Below are 25,897 nucleotides of genomic sequence, written 5' to 3'. Positions count from 1 at the left end.
ATTAAAAAAAAACTGCGCTGGTATCGGATCGGTATCGGGGATCGGTCGATACTCAGAATTTTTGGTATAGGATCAGATCGATTCTGAAAAAAAGTGGTATCGGTGCATCCCTAAGAAAGGGGCGGGTTTAAGTGAACTAAATATTCGGCATATGTCACTAGAGATTTCATTTGGCCATAATATTGAGTTATGACATTTTGATTACATTTAAAAAAAAATAATAATAATAAAAAAAAACTGTAAACATGCATGGATGAATTATGCATAATAATTTATCAGTTATTGGCCATAAGTTATAAACTGCATTTCGTATCTATAGGGCATCCCTAATACAACCATATAAGTTATAGTTCATTTCTGATAGGAGCATATTTTCTCTGATTAGGCAGTGAAGGAACATGTGAGGAGCTCTTCATCCACACACCTGGACTTCATATGGAAACATCAGCAGATATTTGACTATATCTGGAAAATTCAAGAACATGACACCAGTGTCAACAATCGATATTCCTCAACAAACCAGTACAACAAGCGAAGCTACAGCTTTCCCTCTCCCAAGTGCTGATCCAGATGTACAAAAATAAGCCCATCCAAGCACTTCCCATCGTAGCTGCAGAATAAGACAAAAATAGAGTATTACTGATGATCCTGCCAAGCTGGCTGCAGCAGACACTGGTGCATTCTGTCTCCCAAAACTGGGAGCAGGTGCCGGAGAGCAAGCACAAGGTTCCTCTCAGTACCCTCCTCATCAGGGTTTCACTGACCTTAGATGCAAGAACTAGACTACACGGCCTCACAACCTGATAAAACAAGGAAGCTCCCTAGATTTTCCAGGCTGCCGCAGTCCTGATAGAGACTACATCGGCGTGCTCAGGAAATCCAGGTGCGAGTGGTCTACAAAATTTGCATAGCTACAGCCTGAAACATTAATAACAATATAAAAAAGCAAAAAGCCTTGTATTGATGCAAACAAACTCCACCACAACATGCTCCACTCCATTGTGTTTAAGTTAGCAAAGTTCCATCTGTGCTGTAGCTAGGATGTTCAACACAGCTCATTACTCTTGATCTTGCTTGTATTATGCGGACAGCACACGAGTTATGACAAGGACACCAGTTGGACTTTGTACCTAAGGGTCACAGGCATGAATCTTCGTTGGTCTGCTTTTTCATGTCCTTGAGACTAGGCTACAATGTTTCAAACAGGAAGCCTACAGATTTTTATTGTAAGTACTTGCTTCAGTTAATCAGCTACATTTAAAAATGTAAGCAAGCACAGCTCCTCTTGACTATTTCTTAACTCAGATTCTTTCAGCAATGTTCCTCAAATTCTGTTAGGGCTAATCCTGTTATTCATGCCCTAACAATAAAGGGAATGCATGACAAGCCGGTTTTGTCCTTTGAGGAAACTTAAAGTAATAAGGAGACGGTATGGGGCGGGCCTAGCAGGGATACAGGCAATGAAACCATCACTGTAGCATGGTCTGTTGTGGTTTGTATTAGCAGAATGTGTGAGGGTCCTCTTTTGAGCATTTCTTTCTTTAAAGTTGCCCCGGGGAAAGAGGATGGTTTTAATCAGCGCATGAAGGCAGATCCATCAGATATGCTAATCAGAGATCTTACCTGAACAAATACCCTCAAGAGCAGTCTCATCCATCTTAATTGGGGAAGGGCTTGTTAATAATGCAAGGAAGGAGGCTTGGAAAAGAAATATTAATGGAAGGATGAGAGAAAGGGGAGCTTTTCTTTCTAATCAGCACAGACAGAGCAAAATCCAAATAACATTTCACAGTGAAGAGATGAGACAAATATTTTGAGCATCTGAGGTCTCATGGATACTGGTACTGGTACTAACTGTGCTTACACACAGGAACAGCAAGGTATGATGGAGCACTTGATGGATAGGAACACATGAGATAGGATTGCACTTAGTGTTACACAATATCAACATTTCAATAGGTACCAGTAAATTTCACAGTTCTAAATACCAATTTTTGGTATCTAGAGAAAAAAAAGTTGGAACTATTTAACTATTGTATTTAACTATTTGAAAGTAAAAAAAAATATATATATATATATATATATATATATATATATATATATATATATATATATATATATATATATATATATATATATATATATATATATATATATATATATATATATATATAAATTACACTGTGGATTATTAATGATAAGAACTGCCTTAAAATTGCCTTAAAATATTTATAAGTAAACCTTCCTTTAAAAAGGTCAACAAAAAAATAATTTAATTCAATACAGAAAGTGAACAAAGAGCACTTCCTCAATCACCTGAAGTCAAAGATAAGCAAAGCTATAAATAATAAATAGCCAATCTTAAAGTTTTATATTATTTTGTCAAAATAAAAAAACAAAAACTACATTTAATCATTTTAAATGCTACAAGTGAATTAAGGCATCAAAAAAATAATATAATGTACAATCTGAAAAATGGCTATCCATTTTAAGAAAATAAAAAAATAGAGAGAGAATGAGCATGCAAAATTAAATAAAAAAACTAATACTGGCCAATGTCCAATATGGTACTAATCTATTGTGCATTCCTAGAATGCAAAATAGCCTATATATTTTGAGGAAATAGAAAGAGCAGGGTTAGTTTGAATTCAATCGGAAATGCATATTCTCTGATTCAGCGCAACCGTGTGTAGGTGCCCTTGTGCTAAAGCTATAAGACTTGCTTGGAACAGCCTGAGAATTGCTCTTCAGTTGCTGCATTGAAATAAAGCATATCAGAGTTTTTCCTGGCTCAAAACGAGGCGGAGGTGGTCAAATCCTGATCATGTATATTTAATAAGATAATGAAATGAGTATTTTTCGTAGACCATCATATAGCCTAGCGTGTTTCCCACAGTATTTTTGTGGGTGTAGCTTAGTACCTCTAGAGGGGTCCGGGGGCATGCTCCCCCGGAAGAAATTTTTTTACATTTTAAAGATAAATTCATTAATCTGGTGCACTTTGAGTCACCCGAATCTGCTGTTAAAAATAAATAATCCACCCGCCAACCGCCCGATCCTATGATATTCTTTGATTTAGATATCTGCATCTGATCATCACATTACAATTATTTAAATTCTCAGTGTTAAGCATGATATGGTAAAATATCACACTGAAGTAGGCTGATTTAAAATGAACATTTATTTAAAATAAAAGTTATTTCGGCAAAATTACATTTCTTTAATAGCCTAAACAGAGGCTTTACTCCCTTCAAACTTAAATCGTCAATGTTTCATTACATCACTGTTGGAAAACACTCTTATCAGAATAATTCTTTTACCTTTATAAAGGGCATTCCCCCCCCCCCCCCTAATTTTATTTAATGTATGCTCCATCTTTCATTTCAAATTCTTAAATTTGATCAATACATTCAATTAGAATAATAAGACACTAGGCTGTTACCAATCAAATTAAATAATTTACATTGAAAAATTACAACTGTATTAAATGAGAAGATTATGAGATTGTTTTAAATATTTTTTGAATACACAAATAAGGAATGTTGAAAAGAATGATACTGAAACTAAACAGGCAGTAGGTGGCGGTAGGCAACCGTCTTAATGAGCGAGTCATTGAATCATTCATTCAAGCAATTCGTTCAAACGGCTGATTTATTTAGAATGAGGCAGTTTATGAATGGGTAATTGAATCTTTGACTCAACCGATTCGTTCAAAACGCTGAATCATTCAGTAATGAAACATGGCTGAGTGTCCCTGTGAGATGCACTGTGATTCTGCTGTGATCTTTGTTTGGAACTATTTTCGCTGCTGAAACAAAACAAAAACAGTCATTGCGTCTAAAATGTAAGTGACTTAATTTTAACTATTTGTTTATTGAACTGTTATGAAATCAGTTGTCTGATTGTCTGACTGAAATGAAGTCTCGGTTTGAATCGTGATGGTATTCAGGAAAACAGCACTCCCTGTGATGTTTCTTAACTATGTTATGTTGTTACCGTCAGTAGGCCTACATTAGGTAGGCCTATTATTATCAACTATAGGCTATCAATTGCCACTTATATTAAATGAAATAAAATTAGATTCATCCTCACGTTTTCGGTGATTCCCTAGTTATTTTTTATCTTATTTTTTTTATATTAAAAATTGTTTTAATCAGGGCATTTGTCCAGTTGGGCAAGGACAATTCTCTTTCATTTGTCCCTTAAAAAAAACACACGTATCCCGGGACAAGCGTTAATGTCGAGCCCAGGCATGTGTTTTCCTTGATTAGTTTTCCCTGAAGAGAATTACGTTGTTGAAAACGAAAGTAAAAGAGTGACGCACGTTCATTGCGTTTTACCATGATGAGAGTTTCCGTGTCTTTATTAAACTCAACACATAAGGATTTATCTGTCATCCACCCTCGATTAATTGGAATGTTATGGAAAAAGTGTATCTGAGCATGTGACTGTCTGTCTGAGTTTTGTCGAGAGCCGGAGACGGCACGAAATTTGACGGAGGCGGCCGCCTCGTAATTCTCTGCAGGAAAAACCCTGTATGCAGGTGCACACATGGGTCTGCATCACATTCATCTGAACAGCACATTGGAATTCATTATTCCATGACTGAAGCAAACTGCACGCTTTGAAGTTCAACCAAAAGACAGTATATTGCACAAAGGGGCTTCTAGGTTTACAACTGGGGGAATTGAGAGGCAGCCGTCCATTGTGGTGATCTATCGACATCAAAGCCAGGGTGTGTTTATGACACATGAACAGACTATTCGAATGGGCTGAATTCCGAGAGACTGTGGTACCCGAGGGAGAGGAGGGAAACCCCTTCAACTCCAGCCATGCTGAAAAACGGTGAAATAAAGCAGGAACTACACAAAAGGCATAAGGAATAGAATGAGGGATCACTATTTCGACTCAAGCTGGTTTTGATTTGACAGTATTCAAGGCCTGCAGCATCCTGGGTAAATGATGTAACCATACAGGTATTTTAGTACTTAAAGGGAGCTACAAGCTAAGATAAATCACCCTTTTATGCCAGCAATACAAGATCTGCATCGGTAGACTTTTTTTATTGATTAAAAGTGCCTAGAGGTGGAGGGTGGGATTGAACAATTGAAGGGTCCAGTTAACATGTTCCAATGGCTGTTCAACCTTAGGGAGTTCCCAGCACTGGGCTTTTTGTAATCAAGTGTAGCACTAACCTCCTCGGTTTACCAAGGACGGCAGAATTGGCTTTGCCATCTAAAAGGACAATACAAGCTAGTACCATTGCACCATTTGCAATGACAGGTTAGATGTTGCAAATGGTGACTACAAACATGCCAGGTGCGAAATGGGGTCTCTATACAGCGTTCACAGCAGAACATAATCATAACCCTTAAACTGGGTACATGGAACAAAAAGAGGCCAGATTGTATGAAACTATGTCACAGGTGAAGATGATGTGGTCTCAAGCCACAAAGATGCCACAAAGGAAATAGTTGTCGGTACATGAACAAGCATTATGAGCTTGACTTCCTGTGCAGGCAGCATATTGAAACCAGGTTCCTTAATGCAATAGAAGTAAACACCAAACCTTAAAATGCTATGACTCAATATTGTCTAGGCTAAAACACAAGGTTTTTGAATCTGTGTTTGTGCCTAAGATTTTCAGGATCTTGGATACTCTGACTCAACCAAAATGGTGTCAATAGCCTCTAATAACTGATGCTTTTCATCACAACAAGTTTCCAATCTGTGACAAAATAAACAAGTCTGAGGTGTTATAAGTGGACTCAATGTTGTGCACAGCAGAATAGTAATGCTAAACCATGTACTCCAGGCCTCCTGCTCATTTCAGCGCCCGCACTAGGGCATTGTCATCCTCAGAAAGAGAGGAGCATGGTGGAGTGGTGACTGAGGGGCGTCTCCCTGTTGAAACTGGAATGGTAATGAGAGACCGAGAGTCCAATCAAACTGAATTATCCCAGACAGGCCTCTTCAATCACTGGTTGATTTACCCCACTGACGTTTTCTCTCTTCCCCCACTTCTTTTCCTCCCTTCACCCACCCAAATAAAGATAGCTGTCATGAATATTCCTTTAAAATCCCTCTTTAAATGAAACCCCAGCCCCAAGAGGACACCTGTTTTCATCCATGAGAGTAGTGAGTGGTGATGAGACCGAGGCCACAGCCATTGCCTTTCATTAGCGGGTCTTTGTGCTTTCCCGTCACGGCTACAATGATCCACCATTTACTGCTGATGAAAACAAATTGTGCACCGGGTGCTTCAATACAGGTCCAGATTGGCTAGCTCAAAATACAGCAAGACAAATCCATTACTCTGTAATATCTTTAGAATGGTAATAGTTTTATAAAGAAGGTAATGCTGCACCACCGGCTCAATGTCAATATCTTAAGTCAACACGAGAGAAGGTGAGAGCAAACAAATGATTCGTAAATAAAGAGCCGCTAGTATTATTACCGTCATTATATAATTTAAAGTTTATGCTTCAGAATAGTGTTTATAATAAAAGTGGTGCACAATAATACACATTTGTTTACAAACCAGGGTGAATATGAATAGCAATTATAATAGTAGTTAGGGGTGTAATGTATCGTAATGGATCCGTGATCTGTACAGACCAGGCCCCACGGTTCGGAATGCATGTGATTCGCAGATTAATTGTAAGGTTTAACCATTATAGAGTGAAAGTTTGCATGTGTTTTTAAGTCCTGTCAATTTAATAATTTAAGCCAGTTTAAACCATTCAAGTGTAGGGCTGAACGATTAATCGAAATTAAATCGCGATTTGGCTTAGTGCGATTATGAAATCGCAAAGGCTGCGATTATTTAGATTTTTAATTGAATAAATATATGTACAGCGTGTTAGTGAAGAGCGGCTCAGTGACCAGTAGTAAATGCTACTCCATCTCTGGTCACTTATAACGTGCAATCGTACATTTGAAAAAGAAATGCTTCAGAAATCTTCCCAAACTTGTAATGCAAAGCGTAAACCTGTTGTCCGACAAAAGACATTTAATAACATGTTTTTACTCACTTCATATCGTCAGTTGAGTGTTTGAAATTTCCTTTTGTGAGATGATGTGGCTTCTCATAGAATGAGGCAGACAATATATAATTGTATAGTATTCTACAGAACGGTAATAAAGGCCATGTCGATTAGCATTACATTATAAATATACTTTATTATTATGAAAAACCAGAGAAAGCTTTAACTCAAATACACCATACATTGGAGGCAGTGCGTGTTTATTGACTTGTTTAATCATTAAAAGTGTTTCTATCTTCTTTTTATTCAGCTACATTCAGATGTATTAGCTGAATTGAGGATTTCCTGGAACATCATTATATTACTTCTCTGAGCCATATTTGGAGTTTCTGCGCGAGGGCGCCCTCTGGCTTTCAGTATGAATGAACAGACGTGCGTTTAGCACTCAGTAATGCTCACTACATCCTATTTTGGGAAAAAAATAGGAAAAAACACTTCTCTAAAGAAATTTATATGAGAATCAATATGTTTTTCTCCAATGTACAGTTTTTATTCCCCACAGTGGATGCATAAGAGCTCTCATATGCTCATATTTCATATTAAAGACATGGACAAAAAATAAGAAATGATTGGTCACAGATTTTTATAATAATAATATAATATTTTATAATAAATCTTTAGATCTTTCTAATGATTTAGTCATAGGCTGCCTGCATGTTAATAGGTAACCCTGCAGTTTTTGGTAAAAATACGTTTTATATTGTTATGTTTATTCTTACTGTTATCGCAATAGTAATATTTTTTATTTTGTTTAATATTGTTATTTAGCAATAATAATCATAATAAGTCCAAGTACAACAAACCAGGTGTTCATATGTCACATTTTAAATCGCAATTTTAACCAGAAAAATCATAATTAGATTGTTTTACCCCAAATCGTGCAGCCCTATTCAAGTGCAAGAAGACGTGAAAAAACTCAATTCGGGACTTGCACGCTGACTCAGTGCGCACAGAGAGGGCAGTGTTTCAGACAGCGTGCGAACACAGAATTGAGTTCTCTTTCGAGTCTTTTTGTGCTTGAATACACATACACGCAATATGTAAAAAAAATAACATTGGCGGGTATCCTCTTAAACACAGTCAGTTATGTCATAAGTAGGCTTGCTGCGACAGTCAGTGTTACAATTGTTACACAGTGTTCAGCCGCACACCAATTACATCACTTGCCCACCGTGGCACCGCCCCCCCACCGTCGTTTTGTTTATGTTATAGTAATAAAAATAATTTAGTAAGTAAGAGAACAGACACTACAATTAAAAACTGAATGTGTTTCAAGGAGAGTAGCAACCCAGATGAGCAGCAGGAGTCAGATTTAATTTATTACATGATGAGAGTGCGGCGAGCTAGGACTGACAAGACGATTGTGGAAGATTTTGGTTCCAAAGCAAAATGTTAAAGTGCCTATTTGGTAATATTTAGTACTGTTTTACTGTTGTTTTTCATTAAGAATAATAATGAGCCCACCATTCAAGCAATTGCCACCCACGAATTGCTGCTAATTCGAAAGTAAAATGCACACTGCTGCACAGGCATTCATAAGTGATTTAAAAGTTAGGTGGAAAAGAGGCAAAAACTCAAACTGCTTTATAAAAGTTGTTCAGGTAGTGAGAAATAAATACGTTTTATTTCATTCGTATCTTTGTTCTAATATATTTATTTATGTTAGTAATTTGTTTATTTATTCTTATTTTACTGACTGTTCACTTGTCTTTTGTTGTGGTATTGTACTCAGTGTTCTTTAAATAATAGAAAGCAAATTTATATTTGCCCTGCCCCCTGGCCCCATACACAATTTTTTTTTGCTGATCTGAAAAATGATCCAAAAACGTAATATGATCCGAACTGAGAGTTTTGTGATCCATTGCACGCCTAAAAGTAGTAAAATAATAGTTTTGGTTAATAAAAGTTGGCAGGTCACGTCAGTCAAGCTCGGATCAGCTGACTCTCAGCTGATCCACGTCTAGGACGTCATGTCGACATGTCATATACCTGTAGGAATACAATGCCTATTACAGTATCCCTATAGATTCATCAGTTTTATCAGCAGCATTATTGAGTTGCTCAGGAGCTAATTACCCTCCTCCATCCCCAGCTTCTCCTCTTGTCCATTTGGGACTTGGCCTTCTGATATTCCTCTTGCAGATAAATTTTTCTTGAACCATATTGTACATTAAATCATTGAAGATTAATAATATCTGCAATACATTCATGTTGGTTCTAGGGATGTAACGATTCACTCGCAACCGGTTGAAAATCGATAAAAATGTGTGACGATTCAAGTCGGTTGAAATGTTAAACGAATCGCGATACACGTTTACTGCATAGCCTACTGTGAAGTTGTGAACCTCGCTTTACAGGCACAATAGCAGCGAGCACACACTGGCGTGAAGCTATCGAGTGTTTTCACTTCATTCATGGAACTTGATTGTGTGAACCAAGCTCAACTTCCATAGGAATGAACTGAAAACGCTCGGTTTGCTCCGCTCGCGCCGCACCAGTGTGTGCACGCGCCGTCAAACAGTAGACATGGCGACGGCAAGCGTAGATGTTGACGTTGACTCATTCAAATCGGAGGTGTGGAGACATTTTGACTTTCCGTAGACTAATAATAATCACCACCGTGAGAAGCACCAGTCACCTCCGTTTTCATGAAAAAGCAATACGACAATTGCGAGAGAGCCACGGAGATCACAAGGTGCATCAGTGGTGTATTTATTTTACTATCTCTTTCTCTAAATGAGTTTTTTTTTACTCTTACAGTGTAATGATACAAATTATAACAAAATTAGAATCTTGCCTTTATTACAATGTAAAACCCCTGTCAATCTGGTACTAATTTTACACAGACTTTTACATAGTGTGCGAAGGTACCAGTGTCCAGCCTCTTGACCAAACAGACAGAAAGGCCTTGAAGGGAATTTTTTTTATGTAGTCTTATTATTTGACAAATATATTTTAAATTAAAAAGAAATGCGCAGCATTTTGTCTGAGAAATAATAAAAGGGACACTTTTGTCTTAAACCTCATTTGTTAAAAAAATCGCGAGAAAATCGTATCGTGAATCCAGTATCGTGAATCGTATCGCATCGTGAGATGAGTGAATCGTTACATCCCTCTGTACCCTTTACCCTAAGGGGGGCTAATGCTAGTCTCCCTGCTCTTATCCATGCTAGGCTGCATGGATGGGCAGAGAGTTTTTGCATAGAACAGAACCATACCGCCAATCCAAACTGTAGTCCTGACAGAACTTTACCACTGGCGGGTTAAACACCATCGTAGTTGCTATGCTGCAACTACGAAGTTTCTGTCCGGTTCTATCAGGTTTACTTCCCAATTATACTGACAGTTCAGTGTCTTTCAACCAAAGTGGAGGGCGTTCATTATACAGAAAGAAGTAGAAGGAAAAAAAAAAAGTCATTCGAACAGAATCAGATCAGATAGTGTTTAATTGCAGCTTTCATGAGTTGTGCTTTAATGCCATTGTTGCAGGCTGGTTTTATCCAGTAGATAAGGCCGTGCGCTTTCAACGCTGATTTACACTTTCTGACGCCGCCTGCCTTATTCTGCTACCACAGCACAAAAAGTGCTTAGTGTTCCTTCCTTGTGAGGAGAAATTATACTTGGAAAAAAATGAATTTAAAAATCAAAAGACGGCCGAGAAGTTGCTCTCGAGATGCGTAAGCAGTGACTGTGGTGTACTGACGGACGTGTTTATCTGAAGGGGTATCACAGATGTCCTTGTAAAGTGCATTACTCAAGGATGACAAACATGATAAAAATTAATGTTACAATCAAAATCTTTACTCCCTGCTCTTCTCTTAATCTCTGATAAGTTTTATTTGTCTTCCCCAGTGACCTTTGAGAATAGCAAGAGAAGTGTCCTCTGCGTTTGTCTCTGGTGTAGGGCTCGGAGGACATCACCCCCACAAGACAAGCTCAGCCCGGGTCGACGGCCCCCGCTGCCTTTCTCCTGCAGCATAACAATGGCTGCCCTCTGCGCTCTAGGGTGGAGGGCACGCTGATCCTGTTACACCATGACAAGTACCACAATCCCCCATTGAAGAGCACATATTCTCCCCCCTCTGCCTATACAAGAGCCAAGCCTATTCATCGCATTGTTTTCTTTCCAGCACATGACTTTTGCGTTGGGCCTCGGCAAAGTCAGGTGTTCGAATATGACCTGGAAACCGCAGGTTGCCCACACACTACGTGCATTACGGAGCTTGATTCACTCGGGCATTTACGTTCAATATGTAAGGAGCCCATCAATTGATTCTTGCACAGGAGTCGTAGCTTACTATTGGGGATTACAAGAGACCAAAACCAATTATCTGAACTGTTATTTCTGCTGAATGGTGCAGAAGTCAAAGTTCTGGGTCCCACAGCACTGGTTGTGGAGGACATAGCGAATTACATTTCCAGAACGCTTCTGCAAGTCTGGCAAGGAACTAGGATGTAGGCATCCCGGGGAGGATGTGGAGGGCTGGAACTCTCAAGAACGTGCGGTGTGGGAAGGAGCGGTCCAGACATAAAGCCCCACGGCTGTTGCGCACATTAATCATGTTTGGAGTACGAGAGGATGGGAGGGGATGGGGTAGCCCCCTCACTGCATGTTTGCATGTCTGCTGCTGCACTGACGTGTTCACTGTCAGTCCCAGAGTCAGGGAGAGCTGGAAGACTAATGAGATGCTTCTTTTTTCTCTCTCGCTCTTTCACGTGTCTCTCTTGCCCTCCAGAGGAGGGCGGCTGGGGAGGTGGGGAGCAGGGGATGACAGGTTGGTTATTTACTCTGCCTTTCATATTTGCCTTTTAGTTCTGCCGTTTCCCCCTCTCTCCTCCAACCATTTTCCTGCAGTCATCTGTTCACTCAGCTGCCTGCGAGAAACCGGTGCCTAATGGGCCATATCAGCACAGCCACTGCAGGGAAACAGAGGCCTGTCATTAGGCTATATTGAAAAAGAAGCCAGTAGGCAGGGAGAGGGGGAGAAAACCATTGATATTTATATTGTGCGCACCTACCAGGGCACTATGATCAGCATGTGACGCCTTCCTCCAAACCCTGCTTTGAAAAAGGAGCTATCAATATTTCATCAAGAATATCTTTTTAATGCTGAAAAAAGAGGTGGTCCTGTCTGCAAGATGGGCGTACAAATGTAAGGCTGGCTAATGACTAGTCCTTGTATTATTCAGTAGCCAAATCATTTTTATGCCTCTCATATGCGAGTAATGATTGACAGAGAATGGGGATGGAAATACTTGATGCTAATGAAGCATAAAAGAGAGTGCGGCCATCTGCAACTGCACGAACATGCCATTTCTTCCACCCCGATCACATGACGGAAAACATATTGTGCTAAACACCAGCGGTGATCTTGAGGTGGAAGATGATGTTCTTGTGAAACCCTGCACTCTCTCTGATGTGCTTCCTTGCATGTTTTGTTTTCTTTCTCACTGTTAACAAGCTTGTATCAGCCAGGCACTATTCACTTTGGTTACTTGAGGGGGAGGCAGGATGTTTCAGAGGTGATATGCTGGGGAAACGCAAGAACAAGAGTCATGTTTTCCACAAGATATGCAAAGTCATGGTACTTTGTAAGTCAAAGAGAGGTCAAAGCTTTGAGTCATGAAACAACTTTAAAGTCTAAAGAGATTAGGACCTCACCAAAGATACAATATCCCAGAGTTAGGGCTGCAAAATTAATCAAAATAAAACGAAAATTGCAATTTGGCTTAGTGCAATTATGAAATCGCAAAAGCTGCTATTTTTAATTAAATATATGCACAGAATGTTTCATGAAGCTCATCACTGTGATCAGAGCGACTCAATCGTTTTGCAGTAAAATGTTGCTCCATCACTGTGTTTGGGTCACGTAACGTGCATTTGAAAAACACGTGCCAAACTTCTTCTCAAACTTCTAATGAGAATAGAATAGAATTATAGGCTAAGCGTTTATAAATCTGTTGTCCAAGGGGACAAGGGGTATTCCCAAGGGGAATTTCAAATTAAAAAACTTTTAATAATAATGTTTTAGTCCAATAACTTCCTTTTGTGATCTGATGTTTCCTTATCATAGATTGAGCAGAAAATATATTTTATAGCATTCAATACTGTGATAAATACTACGCATTTTAAATATACACTCACCGGCCACTTTATTAGGTACACCTGTCCAACTGCTCGTTAACACTTAATTTCTAAGCAGCCAATCACATGGCGGCAACTCAGTGCATTTAGGCATGTAGACATGGTCAAGACAATCTCCTGCAGTTCAAACCGAGCATCAGTATGGGGAAGAAAGTTGATTTGAGTGACTTTGAACGTGGCATGATTGTTGGTGCCAGAAGGGCTGGTCTGAGTATTTCAGAAACTGCTAATCTACTGGGATTTTCACGCACAACCATCTCTAGGGTTTACAGAGAATGGTCCGAAAAAGAAAAAACATCCAGTGAGCGGCAGTTCTGTGGGCGGAAATGCCTTGTTGATGCCAGAGGTCAGAGGAGAATGGCCAGACTGGTTCGAGCTGATAGAAGGGCAACAGTGACTGAAATAACCACTCGTTACAACCGAGGTATGCAGCAAAGCATTTGTGAAGCCACAACACGCACAACCTTGAGGCGGATGGGCTACAACAGCAGAAGACTCCACCGGGTACCACTCATCTCCACTACAAATAGGAAAAAGAGGCTACAATTTGCAAGAGCTCACCAAAATTGAACAGTTGAAGACTGGAAAAATGTTGCCTGGTCTGATGAGTCTCGATTTCTGTTGAGACATTCAGATGTTAGAGTCAGAATTTGGCGTAAACAGAATGAGAACATGGAACCATCATGCCTTGTTACCACTGTGCAGGCTGGTGGTGGTGGTGTAATGGTGTGGGGGATGTTTTCCTGGCACACTTTAGGCCCCTTAGTGCCAATTGGGCATCGTTTAAATGCCACAGCCTACCTGAGCATTGTTTCTGACCATGTCCATCCCTTTATGGCCACCATGTACCCATCCTCTGATGGCTACTTCCACCATGTCACAAAGCTCTAATCATTTCAAATTGGTTTCTTGAACATGACAATGAGTTCACTGTACTAAAATGGCCTCCACAGTCACCAGATCTCAACCCAATAGAGCATCTTTGGGATGTGGTGGAACGGGAGATTCGCATCATGGATGTGCAGCCGACAAATCTGCGGCAACTGTGTGATGCCATCATGTCAATATGGACCAAACTCCCTGAGGAATGCTTCCAGCACCTTGTTGAATCTATGCCACGAAGAATTGAGGCAGTTCTGAAGGCAAAAGGGGGTCCAACCCGTTACTAGCATGGGGTACCTAATAAAGTGGCCGGTGAGTGTACTTTGTTCTTATAAAAATACCAGAGATGGCTTGAAGAACATATAAACCGGTAACACTTTACAATAAGGTTCCAATAGTTAACATGAACATTTCAACATTTAACACATTAAATGTATAAAAAAAAACATTTAAAGGAGCTGTATGTAAGAAATTTATTTCAATTAATCATGAAATGGCCCTGATATGTCACTAGACATTAAGAAATCATGTTCATTTCAAATACTTATATCACTGACAACAGTAGTCCGGCCAGGATATTGTCATTTAAAAAGTGAAGTTGCAGCCCTCAACTGATGTTGATGTTGTCATGTTGTGTTTTGGTCTGATGCTCCACCCTCCACCTATCTACCAATCACGAAGTCAGTAGTGTTGCGGGATCCGGGTTGCCAGCTCTGCTCTAGTTACCACAGCTGCAGCTCGTCACGTTCCTGCTGGATCCTGCAGCCTATCTGGCAACCTCGAGTCAGGGAGGAGGGGGAGGGGATACACCGCTCTACAGTAATTTGAAAGTGATTGTAGTACCAGTTTTGGCCACAGTCTTACATACAGCTCCTTTAATACAAAGTACTAGTCTATTTGTTAAAATTAGCTAGTTTATGCACTGTGAAGTTGTGAACTAACGTTAATAAAGATACAAACAAATACAGTAACAAATGCATTGCTCATGGTTAGTTCATGTTAGTTATTCATTCTAATGTTTAAAAAAATGATACCTAATTGCTAAGTGTTACCGATAAACCATATATCGTCGCAGTCGTGTGTTTATTGTCTTAATATTTCATTAGTCAAAGCGTTTCTATCTTTTGTTTTATTCAGCTACAGCAATAGCTGGATGCCTTTATCCATGTAAGGGATTTCCAGGAACAACATGTGTAATATTACTTCTTTGGACTAATATTAGCCATATTTGGACTTTTTGCACAAGGGCACCGTCCAACTTCCAGTATGAATGAATTATGCATTACATGAGCGTTTAGCACTCTAGCAAGCTAACACCACCCTATTTTGGTTAAAAATAAAAAATAATAATACTTTGTAAGATGCTCTCATATTTCATATTAATGACATTTTGCATACATCCTGACAAAAAAAAAAAAAGAAATTTACTGTCACAGATTTTGTATAATAATATGTTCTAATAAAACCTTAGATCTTTCTAATGACTTATAGCTATAGCCACCCTGCAGTTTTCCATAAAATAGTTTATGTATTATCTAATTATTAGTAGTAGCCTAGTATTAAATAGGCCTAACTTTTTATTTTATAATGAAATAGTGTTATTACAAGTGATACTACTTAATAAATTGTTTCATATTTTTATTTAGTAATAATAATAATTACTGGTCATATTTATACAAGCACAAAATTGTATTGCGCAGCACTACAAATAAGCACAACAAATCCTGGTGTTCTTTATAATTTGCAAATTTTACCCAGAAAATCGCAATTCGATTTTTTCCCCAAATCGTGCAGCCCTACCTAGAGTTCACTTTTGAGTCACGTATTGACCTTGCAGTCTGGTAATCACAAGAAATCTTTGATTTAAATAAAAGCTCAGAACAAACCAAAAGACTAAGTTAAAGAGTCTAAACAGCGGCAGTTGACTAATATGTTGACTTAAATGGTGTACTTTTTAGAGTTATGGCAATCTATCTTGCTGATGTGTATTTAAGCTTCGGAGGCAATTAATGTTTATTCAGGGGAGCCGAGACTGACAGCAACAAATTTGCATAACTTGGCTGTTTCACACAATGGAAAAAGTGAAAACTGTAAGTGCTCATCCTCTTTTGAAAGTACAGGGAGAAGGCAAGAACAAAAGGCACCTCAGTTAGTGGTGTGAAGACTTTTGAAGTACAGGACTGACATACTTCGGGCTTTACGCTCAAAGACCCATCAGCCCTTCAAAGACCCCTGCCAGGTCTTCTAAAGCCCACTTGAGACAAATAATTAAATGCAAAAATAATGGATGCAGGCTGTGCTAAATTGTTTAAATCTTTAGATTAAGCTCCACTCACTGCTTCGTTTAAAGAATCTCACTCTGAGTATTTAATGTTTTCAAGAATCTAAAACTGAAATTCAAAAAAACTAAATTTCTGGTATGAATTAATTTGAACCAGTCCACCCAACGAAAAAAATAAAATAAAAAAAAAATAAATTGGATCCTACTTGCAACCAGATAAATATCCACGGGCAGGTGGACTTCTACCATCTGCGTACAAATCTAATTATAAAGGCAGTGAAATGGCAGCAAGTAGGTTGCAATACTTGGGTCAATGACATAAAAGTGTTCACAATATAGCCTATACAAAAGCTTAAAACATGCGTTAAGTTCTAAGAAATATCTCTATTCATGTTGGTTTCATACGGTTCAATTTAAAAAAATTATGTGGTAGCATAAAGTAAAAGTATTAAAATAATTGTATGCTACGTATAATAACAAATACATTTCGAGTAAAAAAATCTGATATGAATGATTCATTTCAGAGATGTTTTGGGTGAGTCACACCATGACATTTTAAAACCTGAACTAACAAAAAATATATATATCAAAATTGTATTTAAAATCATATATTAAAAACACACCCATCACAGAAGTTGTATTCAAGGAATAGTATGTACAAATAGCACTGTTATTGTATTCTTTTTTTAAACTTAGGGGGCTTTTACACTGGGCTCGTTTGCTGCGGTCCGAGCCAGAGCGCGTTTGTTCCTGGCTAAAACGCATGCGCAGGTCACTTTACTTCCTGAACAAGTGCGCACCCGAGTCTGTGTTGCTTTCACATTCACGCGAACCGCTTCACGGTTCGGGAGCAACCAAACTCAGACCACCTCCTCCAGGTATAGTCTCGGGTTTGGTACCCCAGTGCGCACCCGGGTCCACATGACAGCGTTCACATTAGCGATTTTTCATCTGAACCGTGCCCCGTTCCGAACTAAACTGCCAGTGTGAAAGCCCCCTTAATCGATAGGGGGAAAAAATTACCCATTGACCTAGTGTTTCCCAACCCTGCTCCTGGAGGCACACCAACAGTGCACATTTTGGATGTCTCCCTTATCTGATTCTGACCCATATATTTCTGGTCTTGGAGTCTCTACTAACGAGCTGATGAGTTGATTCAGGTGTGATCAATTAGGAAGAGTTGGAAAATGTGTAGTGTTGGTGTGCCTCCAGGAACAGGGTTGGGAAACACTGCATTGACCTACATGAGAATAACTAAAATGTTTATCTGCTGTTTTTTTTCTATACTAGAAAGAGTAAACAAGATCACAAGGAATCAAACACGGCTGAGATTTGGGGAGAAACCAACAAAAAAACAAACAAAAAAAAGAGTAAAGGGTGCTAAAACTTACAGGTACAAATCAATAGCACAAGATGAATTCAATATGCAGAATTAAGTAACGGAAAAAAAATGGCTTTAGAATCAATACAATTGCACAGAGACCTTTTAAAGCACACAGTGCTAATGGTGGGGCCTTCAGCACACCCGTGTGATTGGTGGCTGGCAACAAGTCAAGCTAAAAACAGGAATTGCAATGGCTAGAATAAACACACATATGAAGTGATGGCTTTAAAAAGTCCACAGCCTCCAATGTGACATTTGCATAGAAGTTTGCACATTGCTAACTGCCACCGACTGGGGCCTCTTTCTTTCCACCCTCTGGCAGGATATTTGACCTCATCTCCAATACACATTATCCTTCCTCTCTCGTCCAGACTTAGAAAATTAAGTTTCCATGTGAACTGGCCACAAAAACTCCCGCACACAAAATCTCAGCTGGATGAAAGGGCTTCTATGGGGGAGGGTAGCTGCCTGAGTGCTGTTTGAGTTTCCTGCACTCCGCGTTTACTGTTACAGCCCCAGATGTAAGGATTTTCCTTCACGTCTTTACAAATTGAAGGGGGCCGTCCTTTACTTTCTGCCTGCCTAAACATAGCTCGTCTCAGAATATGCTTCCATTTCCTCTACGCAATCTCACCTCCAAACCAATTTTTTACCCCTTCCTCTGTTCTCGGTTGGTTGACTTGCCTTCTCCTTTCTCTCTTTTTGTTTCCTCTGGAATTCTCTTACATTTGTTAGGCAATTACAGCCAAATGAGGCCCTATTAGGCATGTCTGGAGGCCCCTTCTTTAAAGAGGAGCAACTCTCAGCAGCCTCTATCTCTGACAATGACACCCAAACAGAGAAGCAGGCAGGAGGGAGGAAAAAGACAGAGAAAGGGGGCATGTCCCTCCCAGTGATAAAGTAAAAAAGGGTTACAACACTTCCAAAAGCTTTGAAACATGTGTATCTTGTGTAAATCTGAGCTTTAAAGGCTCACCAGCCATATTCCGCTCCTCCCAGAACATAAAAGCATAAAAGTTCCATTAAAGCGACTACTTCATGACGAAACATCGACAAAATAATCAGCCGCCTGTGTACAGAGATCAAAGAGGTAAAGCTATCTTAAGGGACCTTTAACAGCCAGCACTTTTAAACTAGGATTGTTAAGGGGCAATAATGTATAATGGGTGAATGCGCATGTGCATACAACTCACTGAGTTCCAATAAAACGCAGATAAGCTGCAGCAGGGAGACGAGCTCGCACAAGTGCACGCTGCAAGCCCAGCTGCACATGGGTAGGGTATGGACGGGAACCTTGCCTCTGGCTCAAAATCAGAGCTCCATTTTGCAGGAGCAGAGATACTGAACTAAACCGATTGCCGCAAACACACAGCTGTGAAGCAGACAAGGCCTTGTCTGAGGAGTGCATCGCTGATAAACTAAAATCAGAGGGGTATGGGGCAAGCTGCAGCAAAATGCAAAGAGGGCAAGGTTGCAATTGATTTTTAGAGCATGGGCGGGTGCCAAATCCACTGAGGGAATAAAAACACTCGTCACACTGTGTGAAAAACACGTATAGCAAAGGCTTTTCTATGGGCATGCTTTTAAAAACCTAACCGTATGTGGGACTGCGTCACTTTTTTATCAAGTCTGAGCTCAGTGTTCAGAAACAAGGACCTGATCAAAGTCTCTGACAGGTCTTTTGTCCTGGAATGCGGCGAGTTGTTTTTCACCTTGCTCCAGTTGCTGCTGATTAGCTGACAAGTCGGCTAACCACCCTCTCCCCTATTTCCAAATTAATTTCCCTCCTTTGATAAAGACAAAGGGGGGTGGGGGGGTTTAATGGCCGTGTCCTTCAAAACTAAGAGTGCTAATAAGTGTGAAAAGGAGATTTGTTTAAGTGATTTTCTTTGAGACTTGCAGGCATGGAATTAATTACCTTGATTAAATATTGTCTGTACGGCTGATGAAAGATAGAGCAGAATTAGCGGTCCCTTGTTGAACTTGTATGGTGCTGAATGAGATGTGTCCCGATTACAAAGACCAAAATGATGGCAACACTCAAAGGAGACAAAGAGCTAAAAACAGGCTTAGTGACATCACAGCAACTGGCCTAGCCTAATGCTTAATGGCGGCCATCCTCAAAACTCAAACAAACTGGCTTCCAAATGTCTGCCAAAATAACTTTTAAAAAAAGTTAACCCATGACAGAAACATTATGGTTTTGTGTAATAAAACCAAAGGACTGACAAAGACCCACTTCCCAAAGGGAATATTGTGTCTAATGGCAAAAGGAGAGTTGAAATCTCCATCAACCTGAAGACTTCTGAGTCACTTGGCAGAAGAGTAACATAACTCAATTCAATGCTTGCCTAGGTTTTACAGAGGCTAAACAACCTCTCAGTGGCTCTTCTAGCCCCACCAAACTTTTGCTTCCTAACCACAGAAGAGGGTTTTCTAAAGGTTTCACATCACAGCTTTGTGCTCCGTTGCGAAAAGCTATACTCTTAACCACCCTCCCACCCCCCAAACACACACACCAACACCCCCCCCCCCCCCCCCCCCCCTCCTCCCTCTCTCTCTGTGAATGGGGGAGTTTTCTACAGCTGGGTAACAAAGCATGACCCAATAATCCTCAAGCCTAACTCAAAGCTAGAACCTCCTCTCCAAGGACTTCATAAGACAGAGGATGGGGTAGGGTGGTGAATTACACAAACGAGAATTAATTATTCTTATCAAATCGGTTTCCTGTAGCATTTTTTTATATTTGGGGCAGAACATTTGACCATTCAGAGGATAACAATTAATTTAACATCCCCATGCTTGAGTGTTTTTGCGCTATGGCTCCTGGAAAGAGTACAAATTCTGTTGTGAACTTTCTGGCAAACTTCGGAGTAAGCCTGGCTTACAGGGAGTAAGCCTTTGAGTATGAATCGTTGCTAACTTCATTTCAGCTAACATGCTGAATAAACGTTAAAAGTGGTTTATACTTTGTTGCACTGACTTTGAAAGTTTTAAACAGGTCTAAAAGAAAGTGTAGCAATTGAGGAGTCAAAAACAGTTTATTCAAGCATGCACAGGTGGATCTAGTAGTTGTACTGGTGTGAAAAAACACCCCCACAGACATTTTCTAGACTGCTCATGTTTTAGGGCACAATTATCTTGCCTATCAGATGCAAACATGTCCAGTTCTTCGTTTCTGTACCCATCAAAAGCAAAAGAAGACAATCTACACAGCAAAACACAATGCAATTAAACCTGCTTTATCTCAGTTTATCAAGTGAGATATGACATAGCCTACTTACTGTCAGATGCCTGATCTATCAAGTATTTATTCAGCCCATTGTTAATTTTACAATCCAAAAGATTGTACTTATTCACACTTAAATGGTTAATGTTTAAAAACTCAAGCATTATCCAAACAGCAATCCTAGAAATGCAGTGCAGTTTTTGCATCTGCTTATTATCGTCAGAATTAAAAATATAAACTAGAACTACTTCACGTAACACTTAAAATGTATTACATAAAATTGAGACAAAGGCACGGCACCTTTAAAATACTATAGTGACAAAAACAACCAAGTCTAGAAACTTTTGAGAATAGTTTTGTATATATGGTAACTTTAAAAACACAAAATAACTATAACAAGTTTAGTTGAATGTGAAAAAGGGGCTACACTTACTCATGAAGGGAGCTTTTCAAGGTTGCTAAATAAGTACCCATGTTATTTCATTACAGCTAGGTTATCACGTTTCCACTAACATTGGCCTTTTAAAGGAACACAGTGGATCTTTGTGAGAATAAATGAATCATGGCTTCTTTATTGAATTAGTTATATGTATACTTTCACTACTCTCATAACACCTACAATTATTGGAGATTTGGGGCTTCCTGTAACTGCTATTTCAAGAAAAGAAAGCTTACATTATAGGAGAAATGTGGCTGGTCCAGTACATGACTGATTTTATGCTTTTCCCTGTTCGTATGTGGTATACAAGCTAAATATTTAATATTGTGATTGGCTTTGTTGATCTTCACTAAGCCTCAAACATTATAAATGCCACATTGGACCTTACAAGTACAATTGTACTATTTCAAATAAGCACATAATTGGTCATGTTGTGCTTTGGAACCCTACAAAGGCCAGTACGTTTTTATTAAAAAAACACAAAAAAACACTTTAACGTTTCTTTCACGATAGTATTTTGAAAGTATGTTTACTGAAGTAAAGCGAGTGGGGGAGGAAAATGTATAGACATTTGGGCAGCCATTGAAACTGCCTTCGTGTTCTAAATACCAAAGCCTTTTCCGAGTTGCTTCACAATTTTTCGATTTAGTGCGTTTAAATGAAGCTTGGAATGCTGTGACGGGTTTCTATGGTTTGGAAAAACACCTCTACACACCAAAAAAATGCTATTCGTCTAATACAGAAGAACTAGCCCGATGTGAGGGGGGTTTTGAGCTATTGTGCTGTAACGTTAGCCTCTACTAGGACAACCCAACGACATATTTAGCCGAATAGTATTTTTTTTACTCATTTTAACGATTATATCAAAAAGGATATTCGAAATAAAACAACAGAGGGTTAGATAAAGTCTAGGCACGTGTTTTATCATTCGTTTAACTACGGCAAATACGCGTCCTTTGTCTTGACCAACCAGCAAATAAACAAAAGATATGGGATTTGGATTCAAGCGGATTACCCTGGACTTAATTATATCAAGAGACCCAACAACCGTCAAGCAACCAAAAATACACGAAGAAAAGCCATTAATTCTCCGAAACCAACTTTAGACGGAAATATTAGCAAAATAGTAGCTCGGTGTGCTACAACAGAGATGCATTGTGACCAGCATGATAGTCTTTTCTTCCTCGCGACCTGGGAAAGAATGTTCCGTTTCGACAGAGCTCGTTGTGATTGTTCAAATATACACTATTTAGTATAATCTTGTATCTTCTCTATAACTTATAATGCATATAAGCGTTTTATCAAGTGTTAAATGAACATTACAGCAACCGATTCCAATGAATTCCACATTAAAAGCCATTGCAACATGCCCAAAGGGAAGCCCTTTAATTTTTAAAACGTGCGCTCCGTTTCTTTCGCAATACGACAGGCATTGAAATGCTCCCTTACTGGCAGTGATAAATATCTATGTAGAAACGAAGCTGGGACGTTACAGTTTCCTAAACGAGCCCACTTCAATTTTTCTCAAGAAACTTCGTTTGCTAGAAAGTGAAACAAATATCTACGATGTACGTTAACTTTCAACGTGTCTTGGACGGTTAAAGCGGTACTTACCGACTTGTAAGACGTTGTCCACACAACCGGTTTCCAAAAGCCGGATTCCCCGGCGGAAAGGCAGTCCATCTCCGGTACCCCCTGTCCCTGTGCTGCCTGTTGTGTTCGTAACCCCTCCGGGGACTGTACCAGATCCAACAGACGAGCTCGAGCCCACTACTGGACCCTCTTCACCCGCCACTCGGCACTGAAACGACGAATACATACATATTTCCCTTTCGTTCCTCGGGAACGACCAATACACGATACGGCGCTGAACCGGTTCGGGAATCCGCTCGAAGCGCTCCTCCACCCTCTCGAAGGCCCATTTCTCCGCTACGGCCTTCGCAGCGCAGTCCAGTAGAGATTCCGGGCAACGGAAACGTGAGTTCGGAAATCCCGGGCCAGGCCCAGGACCCGGTCCTCGAGGAGCGGGACGCAAACACGGACGCTTGCTGGCCGGGGGTAAGGAGAGGTGAAGCGGTGGCTGAGGCAATAGCTCTCCACGTCCCTCCGCCATGACAACCAAATAAACACTGAAGTGAGGACCGTGGCTCTAGAAGCGCACAGACGGAGGCACCGCACGGGGGGGGGGTCGTCACTTCACATACGTCACTACCAATAACAAACGCGCTCGAGCCAATCGCGAGGACGGGCTGCACCGAGGCGATGCGCATGTGTGCGCTGAAATGACAGACACGGTGTTGATCGAACAGACTGTTTGTTACAAATTCCTCTTTATTTACAACTCGTGCACTTAAAATTGTCAATGATCTGCTGCAGTGTGTTTAAACACCTGTCGTTGTTTCAAAGATCAACAGTAGCGCTGAGAGCTGAGCATTGCCTTTTGAAAGACCTCATAATATGGGAGCATAACGTTACAATCTACATTCTCTGAATGTACAAGATATGTGTGCAGTACATGTTTACCCTTCAAGCGTCGTAAAAATGCGGAGAATTCTCCAGCTGCCCTTTTAGTGTGTTGTAACAAAAGTTTGAAATGTTTCTATGATAATGTGACTTTTTAACAGAATGTCTAACTGCCCACCCTGGTGGCCAAGTATATAATGTCAGTTGATTGGTGCTGTCAAAGTCCATCTAGTCCCGATTAGAAATATTGTCATAACTCATGCAGATAGTATTATTAGCCCATTAGAAACGCTGCATTCTCACATAAAATATATTTTAATTCGTTTTTATTATTATTTACATTGCAAGCAGAAATTTGATGTGTACTTTTATACCGTTCAAAAGTTTGGGTCAGTAAGATTTTTTTGTTTTGTTTTTTTAAGTAATACATTTATTCAGCGATTATGAATTAAATTAATCAAAAGTGACACGAAAGACATTTATGTTACAATAGAAAATATATTTTGTTCTTTTGAACATTATACTCGTCAAAGAACCCTAAAATGTAAATAATAATAATAATAATGATAATATTTTACACACAAATATTTAGCAGTACATCTGTTTTCAACATAAATGTTTTTAGAGAACCAAATCAGCATATTGGAATGATTTCTGATGGATATGACACTAAAGACTGGAGTAATGATGGTGAAAATTCAGCTTTAATTTACATTTTTAAAATATATTAAAATAGAAAACAGATCAATTGTAATAATATTTCACAATGATTTATTTTTGATCATATGGTGAGCATAAGAGACTTCTTTCAAAAACATAAAAAAAACTTATCAACCCCAAACTTTTGAAACATGAATACCTTGCAAACCACTTTAAGAGGAAAACTCTTCACATATGCTTTGAATATTATAAATATCTACAATTTATTAATTGTAATGTCTGTTGGCAAAAAAACGTTATCTTTTACAATTGTTTCAAAGTGTTTTGTGTTTCTTAATTGTTTTACTGTTTAGATTTAGCAATGACATGTTGTGACAGTGTGTCAGTGAACGGTTCACTGTTTTTCCTGGACATAATGCCTATTCAAAAACAGACTGAGAAATATTCACTGGAGTGAAGAAGAGCATTACAACTAGCCCCACTTTCCACAAAAGTGCACCTCACACACTTCTAGCTTCATTTTGCAAATCTATTTCTCCCCCTATAGTTCCCTCTCTCACACATATCTGTTCTCGTTTGATGAACACACTGAAGAAACTTCACCTCCTGCCCTGTAAAGACAGGGATGTTGTCTCCCACCTCTCAGGGACTCCAGGCCAATTATCTGTTTTATGTGATTTCACTTCATCGTTTTTAAAAACTCATTTTGTGATCTTTATAGATCCCCCAGATCTGCAAGACAGAGACCATCAGACTGCAGATGATACTAATGTTGCCCACAACATGGTTGGTGATGTACTTGACTTCATGCACACCATGGCCTGAGGGCCCCTGACAACTTGCTGATATGTGTATGTTGTCTGACTCTGCTGACATGCACTTTGTAAGGTGTTATGTTAACACTCCAACCAAGGAATGACATAATTAAGTGAAAGATCATATTTTTGAAACAAATTGAAACTTGACATCTTGTCCGTTCATTTATACGTATTTAAACGTATTATTCGTAAGTTCTTCATATTTGTCTCTAAACACTGGGAGTGTTTGTAAGATTGTTTGTTTACATGTTTATTTGTCTGCTGCCTCTTAGGGAACCAGAACAGCAGGTGTGGGGAGAAGTAATGACAAGACTCCATTTTACTGGCTGTCACATCCCAGCATGCTCGCCGCTGTCCAGTCGAGTGCACCGACTGAAAGATGACAAGCTGACAGCTCACCACACAGGATACCAGGCGTCTAATGACATTCTGCGAGTCCTCTGTGTGAGTGTGTAAGTCTCTGTGTGTATGTGTATGTGTATGTGTATATGTATATGCATGACAGTCTGGAAGAGGGAGTCTTGTCACTTCTGGTGCTTTTCAAAGTACC

At 39.5% G+C, this 25,897-nt stretch overlaps 1 protein-coding gene across 1 annotated transcript in view; it reads right to left on the bottom strand.

The window, feature by feature from the left end:
• Window positions 1-23,578, bottom strand: part of zswim5 (zinc finger, SWIM-type containing 5) — a 51,396-nt gene extending 27,818 nt beyond the window's left edge. The window contains exon 1 of the mRNA XM_056256643.1: window positions 23,021-23,578. Within this exon, the coding sequence (XP_056112618.1) occupies window positions 23,021-23,519 (499 nt within the window). The 5' untranslated portion in view covers window positions 23,520-23,578. The remainder of the gene's footprint in view (window positions 1-23,020) is intronic.
• Between the last annotated feature and the right edge of the window lie 2,319 nt (window positions 23,579-25,897).

The sequence above is a fragment of the Rhinichthys klamathensis genome, unplaced genomic scaffold (assembly GCF_029890125.1).
Source record: "Rhinichthys klamathensis goyatoka isolate OS25496 unplaced genomic scaffold, OSU_Roscu_1.1 h1tg000127l_1, whole genome shotgun sequence".
In the NCBI taxonomy this organism is placed as follows: Eukaryota; Metazoa; Chordata; class Actinopteri; order Cypriniformes; family Leuciscidae; genus Rhinichthys; species Rhinichthys klamathensis.
This window is presented reverse-complemented; position numbering and strand designations above follow the sequence as displayed.